This window comes from Rhinatrema bivittatum, chromosome 8, assembly GCF_901001135.1.
Source record: "Rhinatrema bivittatum chromosome 8, aRhiBiv1.1, whole genome shotgun sequence".
NCBI classification, from domain to species: Eukaryota; Metazoa; Chordata; class Amphibia; order Gymnophiona; family Rhinatrematidae; genus Rhinatrema; species Rhinatrema bivittatum.
Genome location: NC_042622.1, coordinates 135,125,975 through 135,141,032, shown reverse-complemented (window position 1 = coordinate 135,141,032; position 15,058 = coordinate 135,125,975). Strand labels below are relative to the sequence as shown.

Genomic DNA, 15,058 nt, shown 5'->3' with positions numbered 1-15,058 from the left:
CCTTGTCTTGTTGACCTGCGTTTTGCTCCTTGTCACTATATGTTGTCTTCTGTCGTAATGTGTCTTCTGTCGTAATGTGGGGAGTTTTCTTATTATATATATATGTAATGCTTATAGCTGCCTAGATTTTTGGATAGGTGGTTTACAAAACATTCAAATAAGTAAATAAATTTACCAAGGAGGTAATATTAAATGTACTAGCACATAAGATAGTAAACAAGATTACAGAACCCAATGGGGATACATCCCAAGATACTGAAGGAGTTAAAAGATGTGCAAACTGCACTTCTCATAGCTCTGTTCAATATCACTTGAAACAGGAGAGGTTCCAACAGACCGGAGAAGAGCAAATGTAGTACAACTCCAAAAGGATGGGACATGAAGGAAGCAGAATACTAAAGATCTGTTACTTCAATATCAATGGTAGGCAAAGGTGGCAGCTTAAGGGTGAGCCAGCTGATATAGTGTATCTGGATTTCCCTAAAGCATTTGACAAAGTCCCTCATGAGAGACTTCTTAGGAAATTAAAAAGTTATGGGATAAGGTTAACAATGCTTTAATCCAATATAATACAAAATCACGTATTTGGGATGCAGAAATCCAAAGGCCAAATATATTTTTGGAGTTGAAGAACTAGCTGTCACCAGAAAACACAACAGACCTGGGGTCATCAGCTCCAATGATTTCAAAGAAAACAGTGTAATAAAATAGTTTGGACGCATAAAGAGCCAGATGTACTTAAGCATTTTTCCCAGTTATGAAAAGGGAAAAGCCTTTTAGTACATCAGAGCCAAAGGCAGGTATCACCAGTAAAAACAGAGATATATTATCATCTCTCTACAGATATCTGATGAGATCCCACCTTGAGAACTGTGTTCAGTCCTGGAGATTATATCTACAAAAGGAGACTGATAAAGTAAAAGCATTTCAAAGGAGGACCACCAATATGGCACATGGACTGCACTATAAGTCATACACAGAGAAACTCAAGGAGTTAAAGATGCATTCTCTAGAAGACAGAAGGGAAAGGGGAGATAAGATACAAACATTCAAAAATCTATCGGTTTCAATAAAATACCAGAAGGAAGCATTTTCCAGAGGCTGAAAATCTCAAGAACAAGTGGTCATCATATGAAACTCAAGGAAGAGAAACTCACATGAAATTTGAGGAGATACTTTATCACTGAGAAAGTGGACAACACATGGTCCAGACTTTCAGCTGAGATTACAGGAACCAAAACGCTAGCAGAATTCATGCGTGCATGGGAGAGACACAAAGAGTGGCTAAGTGAGATAGAAGGCCACTGATTAAGATCTGTGGCAGCACAGTAGGCAGATACAAATGGGCAGACTAAGTGAACCAAGTGGTCCTCTTCTGCCAACTTCCTCTATGGAATTTATTTATCTATAGATACTTGAAAAGTCATTTTTGAGAATGTAATTTATTACTGCTGATACACCTCTCAAAGAAAATTTTATTAAAATGTGTTAGCCTATAAAAAGAGAATGGGGGCATGTACTGGATTAACGGCAAGAATGAGAAGACTGGGAAGGGGAATACTGCAAACACACCTGGGCAGGAACACAGAAATTCATACTGCAGCATCAGCATGACTGATCTGGAAAATGTAAATCCTTTAAATTAAAATATTTACCCAGAGGGGAAAGAAATAATGAAAAATATCCTTTACCCCAGGAAAAACTAACAACTTTATGGATTTAAGACATGGCTGTTTTAGGGGGTAAAATTCTAGATACATTTACTAGAGACACAACTTAACCCACTATACAAGGTGATCTACTAAAACCAAACCTTAAATGCAAGGTGGCACAGGGGTTCCTTCTGGAATGAGTTCAGCTAAGTGTTTACAGGTTGATGAAAACAACAAGCACAATCTAAAAATAAATGAAATATCTACCTATGCAAATATTTCTGTTAATAGCAGCCCAGGAACCTGATTAGTGACACATTACCTGAATATTGTTTTCATATCTCAGACCATTAACTTGCCATCAGGCATTCACTATCAGTAGCCTATACCCATCTAAGTGCTCCATTAAGCAGATGCAGTATGGGAGGCCCCAACACTGAAAGCAACTGGAGCAGAAGACAGCAAGGTGTCTCCTTGGTGTGCACTGTTTGGTTCAAGAGGCAATTCCAGCAATATTGGGTTCGATTGCCTGATAAATACGCACAGTCTGAGTCCTTAGAAAAGTGAAATGCAATCATCATAAATGGAAGGCAGCTACCATGGGATCTAAATGAAGTGGGGGAGTTTACATTTATATTTAACCTGGAGTGCCTTGTTCTATTGCAATATTTTACAAATGTTTTAGACCTAAATGATCTTTTTCTTCCTCTTAATACTTTTATTCCTCCCCCCCCCCCCAACACACACACACACACACACAAAGCAAAATTAGCTTTAAAAATATTGTAGTACAATGTACTGGAATTAAGGTTATGTCCAATCAAATATATTGAGTCCACATGAGCTAGCCCACACCCATCTGGCGGGACGGGGGTTGTTCCCCTAATTGAGAACCACTGTTATATTTGATCCCATTCACATTAGAGTGGTACAGCTGTCAAAATATATATTTTTTAATTTTGAAAGAATGTTTATTGAAAAATCAATTTATAATATAATGAAATATTTCAGCAAAACAATGAACCAATACATCAAAATAAGACTACAAAACCTCCTCAATAACAAGCTGCAAGAATATTTTACATATTTTAATTTTTTACATTTATTTATTTTTATTTAAAGCTTTTTTTATACCGGCATTCATGATAAAATCACATCATGCTGGTTTACAGAAAACAGGGGGAGTGATAACTTTGAACGATAAACAGGTGTAGAGAGGCAAGGAAGTAAGTTACAATAAAACAAGGGAAGTTGGAACTAGGAGAAGAAGAAGAGTAGAAGGAATAATTTAGGCAGTAACAATGAGAGGAATAACTTATTTACATAGTGTTGACGGGAAATTTACAAGTGGTTGTAGTCTGTCAGGTGAGAAAGTTAGGAGGGTCAGTTGTGATCAGGAAAGGCTTGCCTGAAAAACCATGTCTTTAGCCTTTTTCTGAATGTTGGTAAGCAAGGTTCCTGTCTGAGGTCAGGGGGGATGGCATTCCATAAAGATGGTCCGGCAGTGGAAAAAGCCCGTTCTCTGAATGTTTGATGGTGTGTAACTTTTGTTTGTGGAAAGTGTAGGGATCCTCTGTATGCTTCTCTGATTGGTCTGGATGAGGAGTGTAGTTTGAGCGGGATTTGAAGGCTGAGAGGGGCTTGAGAGTAGATGGTTTTATGGATGATGGTGATGGACTTGTGGAGGATTCTGAAGTGAATTGGGAGCCAGTGTAATTTTTTGAGAATGAGGGAGATGTGATCTCTTCTTCTGGTGTTTGTTAAAATCCTGGCGGTAGCGTTTTGCAGCATCTGGAGTGGTTTTATGGAAGAAGAAGGGAGACCTAGCAAGATAGAGTTGCAGTAGTCTATCTTGGAGAAAATTATGGCTTGTAGGACAGTTATGAAATCTTGAAAGTGAAGAAGTGGTTTTATTCTTTTCAATACCTGTAGTTTGTAGAAGCCGTCCTTGGTGGTACGGTTGATGAATGTTTTTAAACTTAAGTGGTTGTCGATTAAGACTCCTAGGTCTCTAGCTTGCGAGACAAAGATGTTTGATGGTGTATTTTGTGTAGTGTTACTGTTTTCTGGGGAAATGAGGAGGAGTTCGGTTTTCGCTGAATTTAAAATCAGGTTTAGACTGGAGAGGAGGAGGTTGATTTCTTGTCGACAGGATTCCCAGTATTCGAGAGTTTTTGTAATTGATTCTTTGATTGGGATCAATATTTGCACGTCATCTGCATAAAGAAAGTGTTTTAGTTGAAGGCTAGTTAACAGCTGGCATAGAGGAAGTAAGTAGATGTTGAAGAGGGTAGGGGAGAGAGAGGAGCCTTGTGGAACTCCTAGTGGGGAATTGCAGCGGGGGAATTCTTTATTGTTTATTTTGACTTTGTACCCTCTGTTACTAAGGAAGGTTTTGAACCAGGCGAGAGCCGTTCCTGTTATTCCGATGTCCGACAGTCGGTTAAGGAGGATGGAGTGGTTGACGGTGTCAAACGCCGCAGACAGGTCTAGGAGAATTAGTAAAAAGGATTGTCCTTTGTCCAGGCCCATGATGATATGGTCTGTCAGCGAAATGAGGAGGGATTCGGTACTTAATGCCTTGCGGAATCCGTATTGTGTTGGGTGCAATATTTTATGATCTTCCAGGTAATCGGAGAGTTGCGAGTTGACTAATTTTTCCAATATCTTGGCTATAAAAGGAAGATTGGAAATTGGAAAAAATTTTACATAGCAAAATTGTGACAAAACACAATTTCAGAAATATAGAAACTGTCCTCCAGGTGATGCAATATCCTCTCACATCGAGGATGTCTTCAGGCGTGTGTGTCAAGGAGGGAAGGGTTAGGACAACTGTTGTAGCTGGCAATTCAATCATTAGGAACATGGATAGCTAGGTGGCTGATGGGCAACAGCATCACCTGATAACCTGCCTGCCTGGTGGGAAGATGGTGTACCTCATGTGTCACTAGATAGTATTTTAGACAATGCTGGAGAGGAGTCAGCTGTCATGGTACATGTGGGCACCAACAACATAGAAAGGTGTGGACAGGAGGTCCTGGAAACTAAATTTAGGCTTTTAGATAGAAAGTTGAACTCCAGAACCTCCAAGATAGCATTCTCAGAAATGCTCCCTATTCCATGCGGAGGACTCCAGAGTGAGGCAGAACTCCGAAGTTTCAATGTGTAGATGAGATGATAGTGCAGGTTTGTTAGTCCTGGGAGGAGGAATACCCTAATGGTTAGAGCAGTAGGCTACAAACCAGGAGACCAGGGTTCAAGTCCTGCTGTCACTCCTTGTGACCTTGGGCAAGTCACTTTACCCTTCATTGCCTCAGATACAACAACTTAGATTGTAAGCCCCTCTGGGGATAGGGAAATACCTACAGTACCTGAATGTAAACCGATGTGATATCGGTATATAAAAATAATAAATTAATACATTTTGGGGAAGGGAGAGCCTATTTCATAGGTGGCACTTAACAAGGGTGGAACCTCATGCTAACTTTTAAAAAGAATAAAGCAGTTTTTAAGCTATATCATAGGAGAAAGCCAACAGTCAATGAGAAGTGCATGGTTCGGAGTGAGGTATCTTCAAAGGATACTCGCATAATGAGGAAGTTAGAATATTCCAACATAGAGGTTGTGATAGAGGCAGAAGTAGTCCAGGTGCATTGAAATAAAGAGCAGACAGAGCTAAATGATTCCAAACTATTTCAATTCTGTGGAAATTATGAGCTTCGCCAGCAGGCATGTCAGGGTTTAAACACTAACTTCCCTTTTCCCTGGCCTATGCGCTGAATAAAGCATCACTTGTGCTTAAGCCTCTCTGCCTAGGAGAGGATACCTGACTGTCATGTATTTCTCTGGCTTATAATTAATCCTGATTGCCTGTAAGAAGGGCTAGTTGTCCCTAGTCAGAGGCAGGTCAAAGACAGGAGGTATAGGATTCAGCAGCCAATGAAATGATCCGTACACACCCCCTGAGCCAAGCCAATAGTGTAGTGATATGTTTGTTGCTATGTGGAGAGGAGCCAATCATGTGATGACACATCATCTGCTTTTGAATGTATGCACAATAAAAAGGGCACCCTCAGGTGTGCCCAGTCTTTTCCTTTTCCTGCCTGCCATGAAACCTGCCTGATGTGTCTTCTTTGCCTCCATATTCAATAAATTCCTAGACAGGTAGTGAATAAAATAAAAAAACAAACACATATACTTTGAATTGTTTGCATGCAAATGCCAGAAGTCTAAAAACTATGGAATTTATTAATCTATAGATACTTGAAAAGTCATTTTTGAGAATGTAGTTTATTACTGCTGATACACTTCTCAAAGAAAATTTTCTTAAAATGTGTAGCCTATAAAAAGAGAAGCAAACAGAGAATGGGGGCATGTACTGGATTAACTTTGAATTGTTTGCATGCAAATGCCAGAAGTCTAAAAACTAAGAATGGACGGTTAGAATGTATAGCATCGAATGAAGATGTAGATATCTCAGAGACCTGGAGGATAATCAATTGAACACTGTGATATCTGGGTACAAATTATATGGCCAGATCAAATTGGTAGAGAGGGTTTCAACTGATTCTTCAGGAAATCTAACATTCTCAAAATGGGGGAGTACCTCAAGAAGTCATCAGTTGGATAAGAAAATCTAGATGAACTGGGCAAAACTAAAAGGAGATATCATAAGAGCAACTAATAGTTTTGTTATGAATGTAAATAAAGGGAAGAGGAAAACGAGACTGTTCTTATTTTCTAGAAGTAGCTGAAAAGGTAAGGGAGAAAAGATTAGCATTCATAAACAACAAGACATAGTGTACTTGGAATTCAGGAAGGCCTTTGAAATGGTTTTGCATAGAAAACTTACAAATAAATTGTGCACCCTTGGTATGGATCCTAGAGTGACTAAATGGGTTAGAAACTAGAGATGTAATTTGGTCGAACCTTTTGGTTCGGCCTTCGTTATCGGCCCGCTGTGGAAAATTTAGTTTCCTGCAGTTCGGGTCGATTTTTTTTCGGCTGTCCCGAACAGAAAAAAAAGAACCCATCCCATCCCTTCAGATTTAATTAATTATAATACCCCACCCTCCCGACCCCCCAAAAACTTGCCTAAAGTCCCTGGTGGTCCAGAGGGGGTCCCAGGAGCAATCTCCCGCTCTCGGGCTGTCAGCTGCCAGTAAACAAAATGGCGCCGGTGGCCCTTTGCCCTTACCATGTGACAGGGGCTATTGGTGCCATTGGCTGGCCTCTGTCACATGGTAGGAGCAATGGCCGGCACTATCTTAAAAAATGGTGCGGGCCATCCACTGCTCCTACCATGTGACAGGGGGCGGCCAATGGCACCGATAGCCCCCGTTACATAGTAAGAGTAAAGGGCCATCGGCGCCATTTTGATTAGTGGCAGCTGACGGCCTGAGAAGGGAAGATCGCTCCCGGGACCCCTGCTGGACCACCAGGGACTTTATGCAAGTTTTTTGGGGGGTTGGGAGGGTGGGGGATTGTAAATAGTTAGATCTAAAGGGTCGGGTGGGTTTGGGGGGTTTTTTCTGTGTGCCCTTTCTTCCCCCCCCCCCCAAAATGATAAGAAAACCACATGAAAATTTCGTGGGGTTTTCCTATTGTTTTCGGGGACTCCCGAAACACGACAAAATAGGAAATATCGTCTATATTTCCTATTTCGTCGCAAATGAATGCACATCCCTATTAAAAACTGGCTGAGTAGGAGGTGACAAAAGGTAGTAGTAAATGGAGTTTTCTGAGGAGGGGGTGTTACTAGCAGTATGTTTCAGGGATCAGCCCTTGTTCTTTTCAACATTTTTGTGAGCAACAGAACAGAAGGGTTGTCAGGAAAGGTTTGCCTTTTCGTTGATGATACCAAAATCTGTAACAGTCAGGAAGCAGTGGAAAACATGAGGCAGGATCTAGTGAAGCTCAAGGCATGGTCTAAGGTCTGGTAACTAAAATTTAATGCTAAAAAATGCAGAGTAATGTATTTAGGATGTAAAAACCCAAGGGAAAGGTACAGTATTGGAGGTGAAATTCTTCTAAGCACAAAAGAAGAGCAGGATCTGGGGGTAATTGAATCTGATGATCTTAAAGTGTTCAAAAAAGTGGATAAAGTGATGGTAAAAGCTAGAAAGATGCTGCATAGGGAGAGGAAATGGTCAGCAGAAAAAGGGAGGTGCCCCTGCACAGGCCCCTGGTGAGACCTCACTTAGAATATTGTGTACAATTCTGGAGACCGCACCTTCAAAAGAATATAAACAAGATGGAGTCGGTCCAGAGGGTGGCTATTAAAATGGTCAGTAGTTTTCATTCTAAAGCATATGGGGATAGACTTAAAGATTTAAACATGTATATCCTGGAGGAAAAGCAAGCTAGGGGAGATATGACGTTCATGCACAGGAAATTAGCCTTTTTCAATGGAAAGGAGGCTCTAGAACGAAGGGTCATGAGATGAAGGTGAAAGAGCGTAGACTCAGGAGTAATCTTAGGAATGATTTCTTTAGAGGGTGGTAGCTGTGTGGAACAGTCTCCCAGTGGAGGTGGTGTAGACAAAACAAGTATCTGAATTCATGAAAGCACAGGATAAATACAGGGGATCTCTAAGGAAGTGATGAGAATTATAATACTAAAATTAATCAGGTGGATGGGCAGACTGGATGGGCCATACGGTCTTTTTCTGCTGTCATGTTTCTTTGTTTCTTTTTTCCCTTCAAAGTCAATTTAAAAGCAGTAGTCAAGGCTGGTTTTTTTAAATTATAGAAATTGTGACATCTTAAGTATGTTCTAGATCAGTGGTTCCAAACCTTTTTTCTGTCGTGGCACACCTGACATTGGGCTCACTTCATTATAGCACACCAGTATCTTCCCTATCTCCCACCCACCTAGCATCATCATTCTCTTTTCTTCCCCCCCAACTCCAGCCATCACCTTCCCTTCATTCTCCTCCCATCTCCCACCCTCTCAAATCATCACCAGCTTTTCCTCTCTCTTCCCTCTCCCTTCACTCCACTGTAATTCTCACGTTTTTCTCTACACCACCATTCTCTTCCCTTTCCACTCCCTCACCACCACCACATCTGGTACCATCATCTTCTCCTCCCATCCTCTCTACCCCCGGGCATCAACATCTTCTCTTTTCTCTCTCCCCTGCATCATCACCTTCTCTTTCCTTTTCTCTCCCCTCACTCCCTGGTATACTCACCTTCCCTTCCCCTCCACCCTGCTGGAATCATCACCATCTCCATCTCTATCCAAGTTAGGGCCTTACAGTTGCTTTGGAATGCTGCAATGCATTTGGTTTCTGGGGTCCATTTAGAAAATATATTTCTCTAGTGGTACAAGCCCTTCACTGGCTTCCAATTGTGCAGCGGGTAAAATTTAAGATATTGGGGTTGGTATTTCATGCTTTGCATGATGATGGTCCTATTTGAAAAACTGTCTTACTTAGCACTGGTCCAAGATGCTCATTGAGGTCTGCTAGGTCATTCCTGGAGTAAAGGATACCCAATTACAAGAGAGACTAGTAGGTGAGCATTCTCATGAATAAGCCCTATTGTATAGGTTTCCACTAGTTATAAGAAATGCAGGACTACAAATCATTTAGGAAGCAGATAAAATCTTACCTGCTTCAGGAAGTTTTTAAGGTTGTTTAAGTAGGAAGTGTTTTAACTATTTCATTTGAAATGGTTTTATGAATGTTTGTGTGTTTCTGTTTTATTATGTTTATATTTAATTATTGTGATCTGCCTAGAACAGATGTCCTGATAATAGGCAGAATATAAATTAACATAAATAAATAAATAAGGTAATGGAGAGAAAAAGCCCAAGCACTAGAAAGCAGAGCATGGACCAGAAATTTTTTTTGTGACAATATTCTATAGGGTATTATTATTTATGAATAAAACTACTATGTTAGCTCTTATAATGCAGAGAAAAAAGAACCATTAGAAGCCTATGAATTTCTACATTTAACCTTAGCAACTTCATCATTAGCCTATCCACTTGTCTTGGATAATTATATACACATATACTAATGTAAGAGCCTATTTAAAAAGAAAAAAAAGGCAGTAAAAAAATGCACTTACTCGCACACAGTCATCCCCCCCCCCCCCCCACCGCTTTTCTCTGCGGCAGAAAGTGGAAGTGTTATGATATAACACACATACCTTTCCTGAGGAGGGGTGGTTAGGGAGGTTTGAACTATGTGTTTTGTTACATATTGTGCATAATTTTAGCCATACAAAGGACTGGCAACATGCACATGAATATATGCTTTCCCACATGAAACATGTAGAAAATTGCGATCTGTAGGAAAATCATCTTAATTGAATTTCAGCTACATTATGGTTGCTAAGGGACAGTTTTGGGTGGGATACCGACAGCTGACCCTAAGGAAACAAAATCAATCATTAAATCTCCTGAAAAGGCAGAACAAATATGACTTCTGGAATGTGACACACAGAATGGCCAACACACAAATGTAGTAAATTATAGAGGCAATTTTCAAAGGGATTCTCTGCAGATAAATGGATGTTTATCCATGCAGAAAGCCCCTTTGAAAATTTCCCTACCACCAATGTGGGGAAAGCAGATTTCTTTACCATCAACAGTATTTTCCATAGATAGCAGGATGAATTAGCTGTTACATGTAGGTGACATCAACCAATGGTATTGAATGGATTTGTCTCTCCAAACTGTAGAACTTTTAGCTCTACTGAACATGTGCAGAAGTTCCTCTTCAGGCATTGCCTTGTGAGCCTCCTCAGTCAGTAACAGAGTTAAATTTAGATATGTAGTTGACTCTCTAGTGAGATGGGCTAGTGTTCTATGGCTAATTCATCCTATCTACAGAAAACAAAAATTATGGTAAGAAAACATGCTTTTTCCATCAATTAGTAGGCTGAATTAGCCATTACATGTGGGGAGTCCTGAGCAGAGGGTTGCAGTGCAACAATTAATGAATGAGCAATATGGACCCCACTGTGGAGAGTAAAATGTAGCGAGAAAAGATTTTGCAAAACCTCTTGTTCAAAACTACTTTCATTCATTGAAATAATATCAAGCAAGTAATGTGTAGACTGATGACATGTCACAGATCTGCAGATATATTTGATGGGTACTGCTCAAAGATGACCAACAGAGGAAGTCATGGCTTATACCTGATGACTCTTGATTGAGTCGATAAATTGAAGTTCTCCTAGGTTATAGCAGTGATGGATACACTCAGCTATCCAACTTCAATAAAGTTTGTTTGGTAACTGCTATTCCAATGTGGTCATGATCATATGAGATGAAAAGCTGATTTACTTGACAATGAGGTTAAGTATGTCATTTATAATATGCCAAGGCCCTTTTGTAGTCCAAAGAATGGAGGGTTTTTTGCCCTCATGTGCATATGATCTTGGGAAAAAAAGGTAGGTAGTAAAATAGATTGTTATATATATATATATATATATATATATATAGACCGCCTTACACAGAAAAGTCTAGGCTGTTAACAATGAAACACGCATAAAATAATTGGCAATAAAAAAAACTAAAAAAAACAAAATTACATTAAAAAAGCATAAAAGAATAGCAAATTAAAATACTGTTTCAAATCATAAAACTCAAAAATAGGCAGATTTAAGACCTTTGAACTTTTTAAGGGAGTCACATTTTCGTATTTCGAGTGGGAGGAGATTCCAGAACATAGGTCCATCAATGGAGAAGGAACATTCGCATGTAATATAGAGGTGTGCTGCTTTTGGCAAGGGGACTTCGAGAAGGAGGTGTTGTGATGAGGGTAGAGAATGAGTGGGTTGATAAAATTTGAGTAAGGAGTTGGCCCATGGACAAGAGATGTTATTCAGAAGTTTATATATTATTGTTCCCAGTTTATATTTTATGCATTCGGATATGGATAGCCAATGGAGATGAATTACAGTTAGTGTAATGTGATCTGAACGTTTTGTGTCGGACGGGAGTCATGCAGCCGAGTTGATTAAGAGTTGGATAGGTCGTAGAGTTGCAGCAGGAAGACCAATGTATAAAGCATTACAGTAGTCAATAATTGGGAATAAAAAAGCTTGAAGAATAGTACAAAATTCAGCAGTGAAGAGAAGTTTTTTTAAGCCAGCAAGTAACCAAAGTCTGAAACAACCCTGTTTGATGACATTCTTAATTTGCGGTTTGAAAAACAGAGTGCTATCTAGAAAAACACCTAAACTTTTAATTTGTTTACTAATGGTAAATGTTGCAGTATTGATGGATTGGGCTTGGGATGAACCAGCGTTCCATTATCTTGAGTTAGAAGAGCAGAGTCTCACCCCAGATGTAAGGGAGGACTGTTGGAAAGCTGAGACTATTTTCAGTAGAAACTTTGGGTGACTAAGAAGAAACACTGTGTTATGATAGAACTCAGGTACAGAGGGAGTGAACAAGAGCCTGGAGTTTGTGCCAAGGTGACTGCAATGAGAAAAAATACTTTCCAAGTTAGGAACTTTAAAGTAGCTGACTCCAGCGGTTCTAAAGGAGGCTTCATCAGTTGAGACAGGACAACATTGAGATTCCCAAGGAACAGGTTGTTTCTGTAACAGGGGTTTGACATGCCAGAGTCCCTTCACAAAATGAGACAAGTGGATACATGGAAATTGGTTTGTAGTCCAACTAAGTGTGGTAAGCTGCGATGGCACTGAGATATATTCTCACTGAGGCAATGGTGAGGCCTGAATTAGGTAAGTGAAGCAAGTATTCCAAAGGTTGCAGAGACACACATGAGCAGCAATCGGAATCATGCTGTTAGAACCAGTCAGGAAATCTTTTCCATTTGAAGGCATAGTTTTTCCTGGTTGAAGGCTTTCAAGAGAAATTAACATTTTGATAGTCAATGGTAATTGAAGATTGACGATCACTGAGCGTTCAGCACCCATGCAGCGAGGTTGAGGGCTGAGAGATTGGGATGAAACAGCGTCCCATCATCTTGAGTTAGAAGAGCAGAGTCTGACCCCAGATGTAAGGGAGGACTGCTGGAAAGCTTGACGAGATATGCATACCAAATTTGTCTGGGCCACGCCAATTCTATGAGGATCAGGCAGGCTTGGTCTCTGAGAACTTTCTGTTTTGTCTTGGCGGGTCCCACCTGCAACTAGTATCACTTACCTCCACCCACTCCAGTTTGTGGCGCAGCCTGGAAGCCACCTCACACTGCTCCTGTGGCAGGATGCCACCAACACCTCCGCTGAGCCATTCCCTAGGTGCGTGTGCGTGCCAGTTCTAGAAGGCTCCATAGTGGGAAAGGCTAATCTCATTGCTCCTCGATTATATCATGAGGCTGGGTATTAAACTCAGCTGTGGCTCCTGCTTGGCACCTCAGCAATGGGTCATGTGCCTAAGAAGCAGAACGTTTTGCTCCTGATTGTGCCTTGCCCAGCCTGCCTCGTTCAGCCTTGGCCTGTCTCATCCAGTGTTGTCTCCTCATCCCAGTCTCTCTCGTGTCTTCGTCCATCCTTGGGTTGACCTCCTGGTATTAATCTCCTGCACTGGACCTGACCATGACTGCCGCCTGGACCTGACCACATTTACCTGCCGCCTGAACATGACCTCTTGCATTGTGCCCTGCCCACTCTTGTCTACCATCTTCCCCGACCACTGGCCTGTTCCTCATCTCTCCAGGCTGCTGCCTGTCCTGATTGCGGCATGCCTCCGGACTCTCTCTCACTCTACCACCCTAAGGACCCATTTAAGTCCTGCCATCCACCGGAACCCAAGGGCTCAACCTGCGGGAGAGGCAGCTTATATAGGTGAAGCTCCAGTCTGTCCCGCATCAAGGCGCATTCGCCAGCTGTTGGCATAGGCCTTGTAGTTTTGCCTACAAGGCTGTGTCAACTATGCCACAGCAACAAGGGCTCACTCTCATGCCACTCATCACAGTAATGAGTGGTACTGATGGACAAGCGTACATGAGGCTTTGGCTCCAGTCGAGAAGGAAAGCGTCTTGTGCTAGCTTGAGATCATTTGATAATGTTCTGCTTGGCGCTTTGGGTGAAGAAATTATATATAGATTAGTAGATAGGAAGTTAAAATAAGCTCCCGAAGAATGTCCTATTTGTCTTCTATAAGCCTCTTATATGGACATTTCTATTCTAGCCTTCCATATAAGCCTCTTAGAATGCATGGAATAATGGACATTTAAAACTCCAAACAGATTAAGTTTCTGGAATTAATTTCTTATATGGATAAAATGGACATTTTAAAGAATGATGGACATTTAAATACATATAATAACCAAACCACAAGAAATACTAAAATAAGCTGTAATGGTGAAGGCCCAGAAACTTTTCCAGCATTTCGGGCCTTCCACTGGAAGGAATATTTCATAATATTTAAAATTCAAAGCTGTGACAGTTTCAGTTGCAGAGGAGAGTGGACCTTGTACTAGAAAGTAAACAGAAGCCTTGTGGAACTTAGCAGACTGAGAATGTGATTGGAGGTGAATCTGGAAGGCTCAGCATTGCCAAATATTGATTAAGCTAAATCTGCAGAGAGATGGTAGCATCCTATGTATGGATAAGAAGAAGAGAAGGCATATCCTATATGGGGGCATCTAAACAGGAAAGGGCTCATATCTGGTGCCTTTTCCACCCTTTTACCACATGGGAGAAGTCAACAAGCATGTGCTGTTGCAAAGACCACCATGATCTCTTTTGACCTAAAAACAAACTGGATGCCCTGACATATAAGGAGTTTGGGCTTGTATTCAGATCCAACCAATAAGATGAGACACATGCAATCATTCTGTTTGATTGAGTGAGACAGTACCATAAAAGAACAAAGGCTGAGAACAGAACTTTGGCATCCAATCATTCCCAACATGAATGTGACCAGGAGTAGACAGACCACAACAAAGCTCTACAACAAAGCAGATGTGACCAGAACTTTGACATACAGGCATCCAATCAGCCCAGTACAGATGTGACCAGAAGGAGACAGACCAGACATGCAGAGGCATCATGGACTCTTGGCCAAGTTACAAGACACTTCTCTTTGGGAACGGTAAAAAATTTAGGGGTGGGGGGGGTCGGGAGGGTTGGGGATGCGAACGGATTAAATTTAAAGGGTTGGGTGGGTTTGGGGTTTATTTTTAAGTGCCCTTTCTTCCCGCCCCCAAAACGATAAGAGAACCCCACAAAAGATTTTGTGGGGTTTTCCTATCGGGTTTTGGGGCCCGCCCTGCCAGGACAAAAATTTTCCAAAGGAAATTGCAGGGAGTTTCCCTTTCAAAATTAGCTTTCAAGTTCTAATACCTGCAGGCCTGCAAGTTCTGTGGGGAATCTGAAAATTGATCTTCTCATAAATAGAGATGCATCCAGAGTATTGCTACATATACTTGAGAAGCAATGGTTGTCTATGTAATTCCTAGTAAGATCTTACCTAAT

At 41.0% G+C, this 15,058-nt stretch overlaps 1 protein-coding gene across 1 annotated transcript in view; it reads right to left on the bottom strand.

Moving 5' to 3' along the window:
• Positions 1-13,287, bottom strand: part of NPDC1 (neural proliferation, differentiation and control 1) — a 126,030-nt gene extending 112,743 nt beyond the window's left edge. The window contains exon 1 of the mRNA XM_029613509.1: positions 13,206-13,287. Within this exon, the coding sequence (XP_029469369.1) occupies positions 13,206-13,287 (82 nt within the window). The remainder of the gene's footprint in view (positions 1-13,205) is intronic.
• Positions 13,288-15,058: the final 1,771 nt, after the last annotated feature.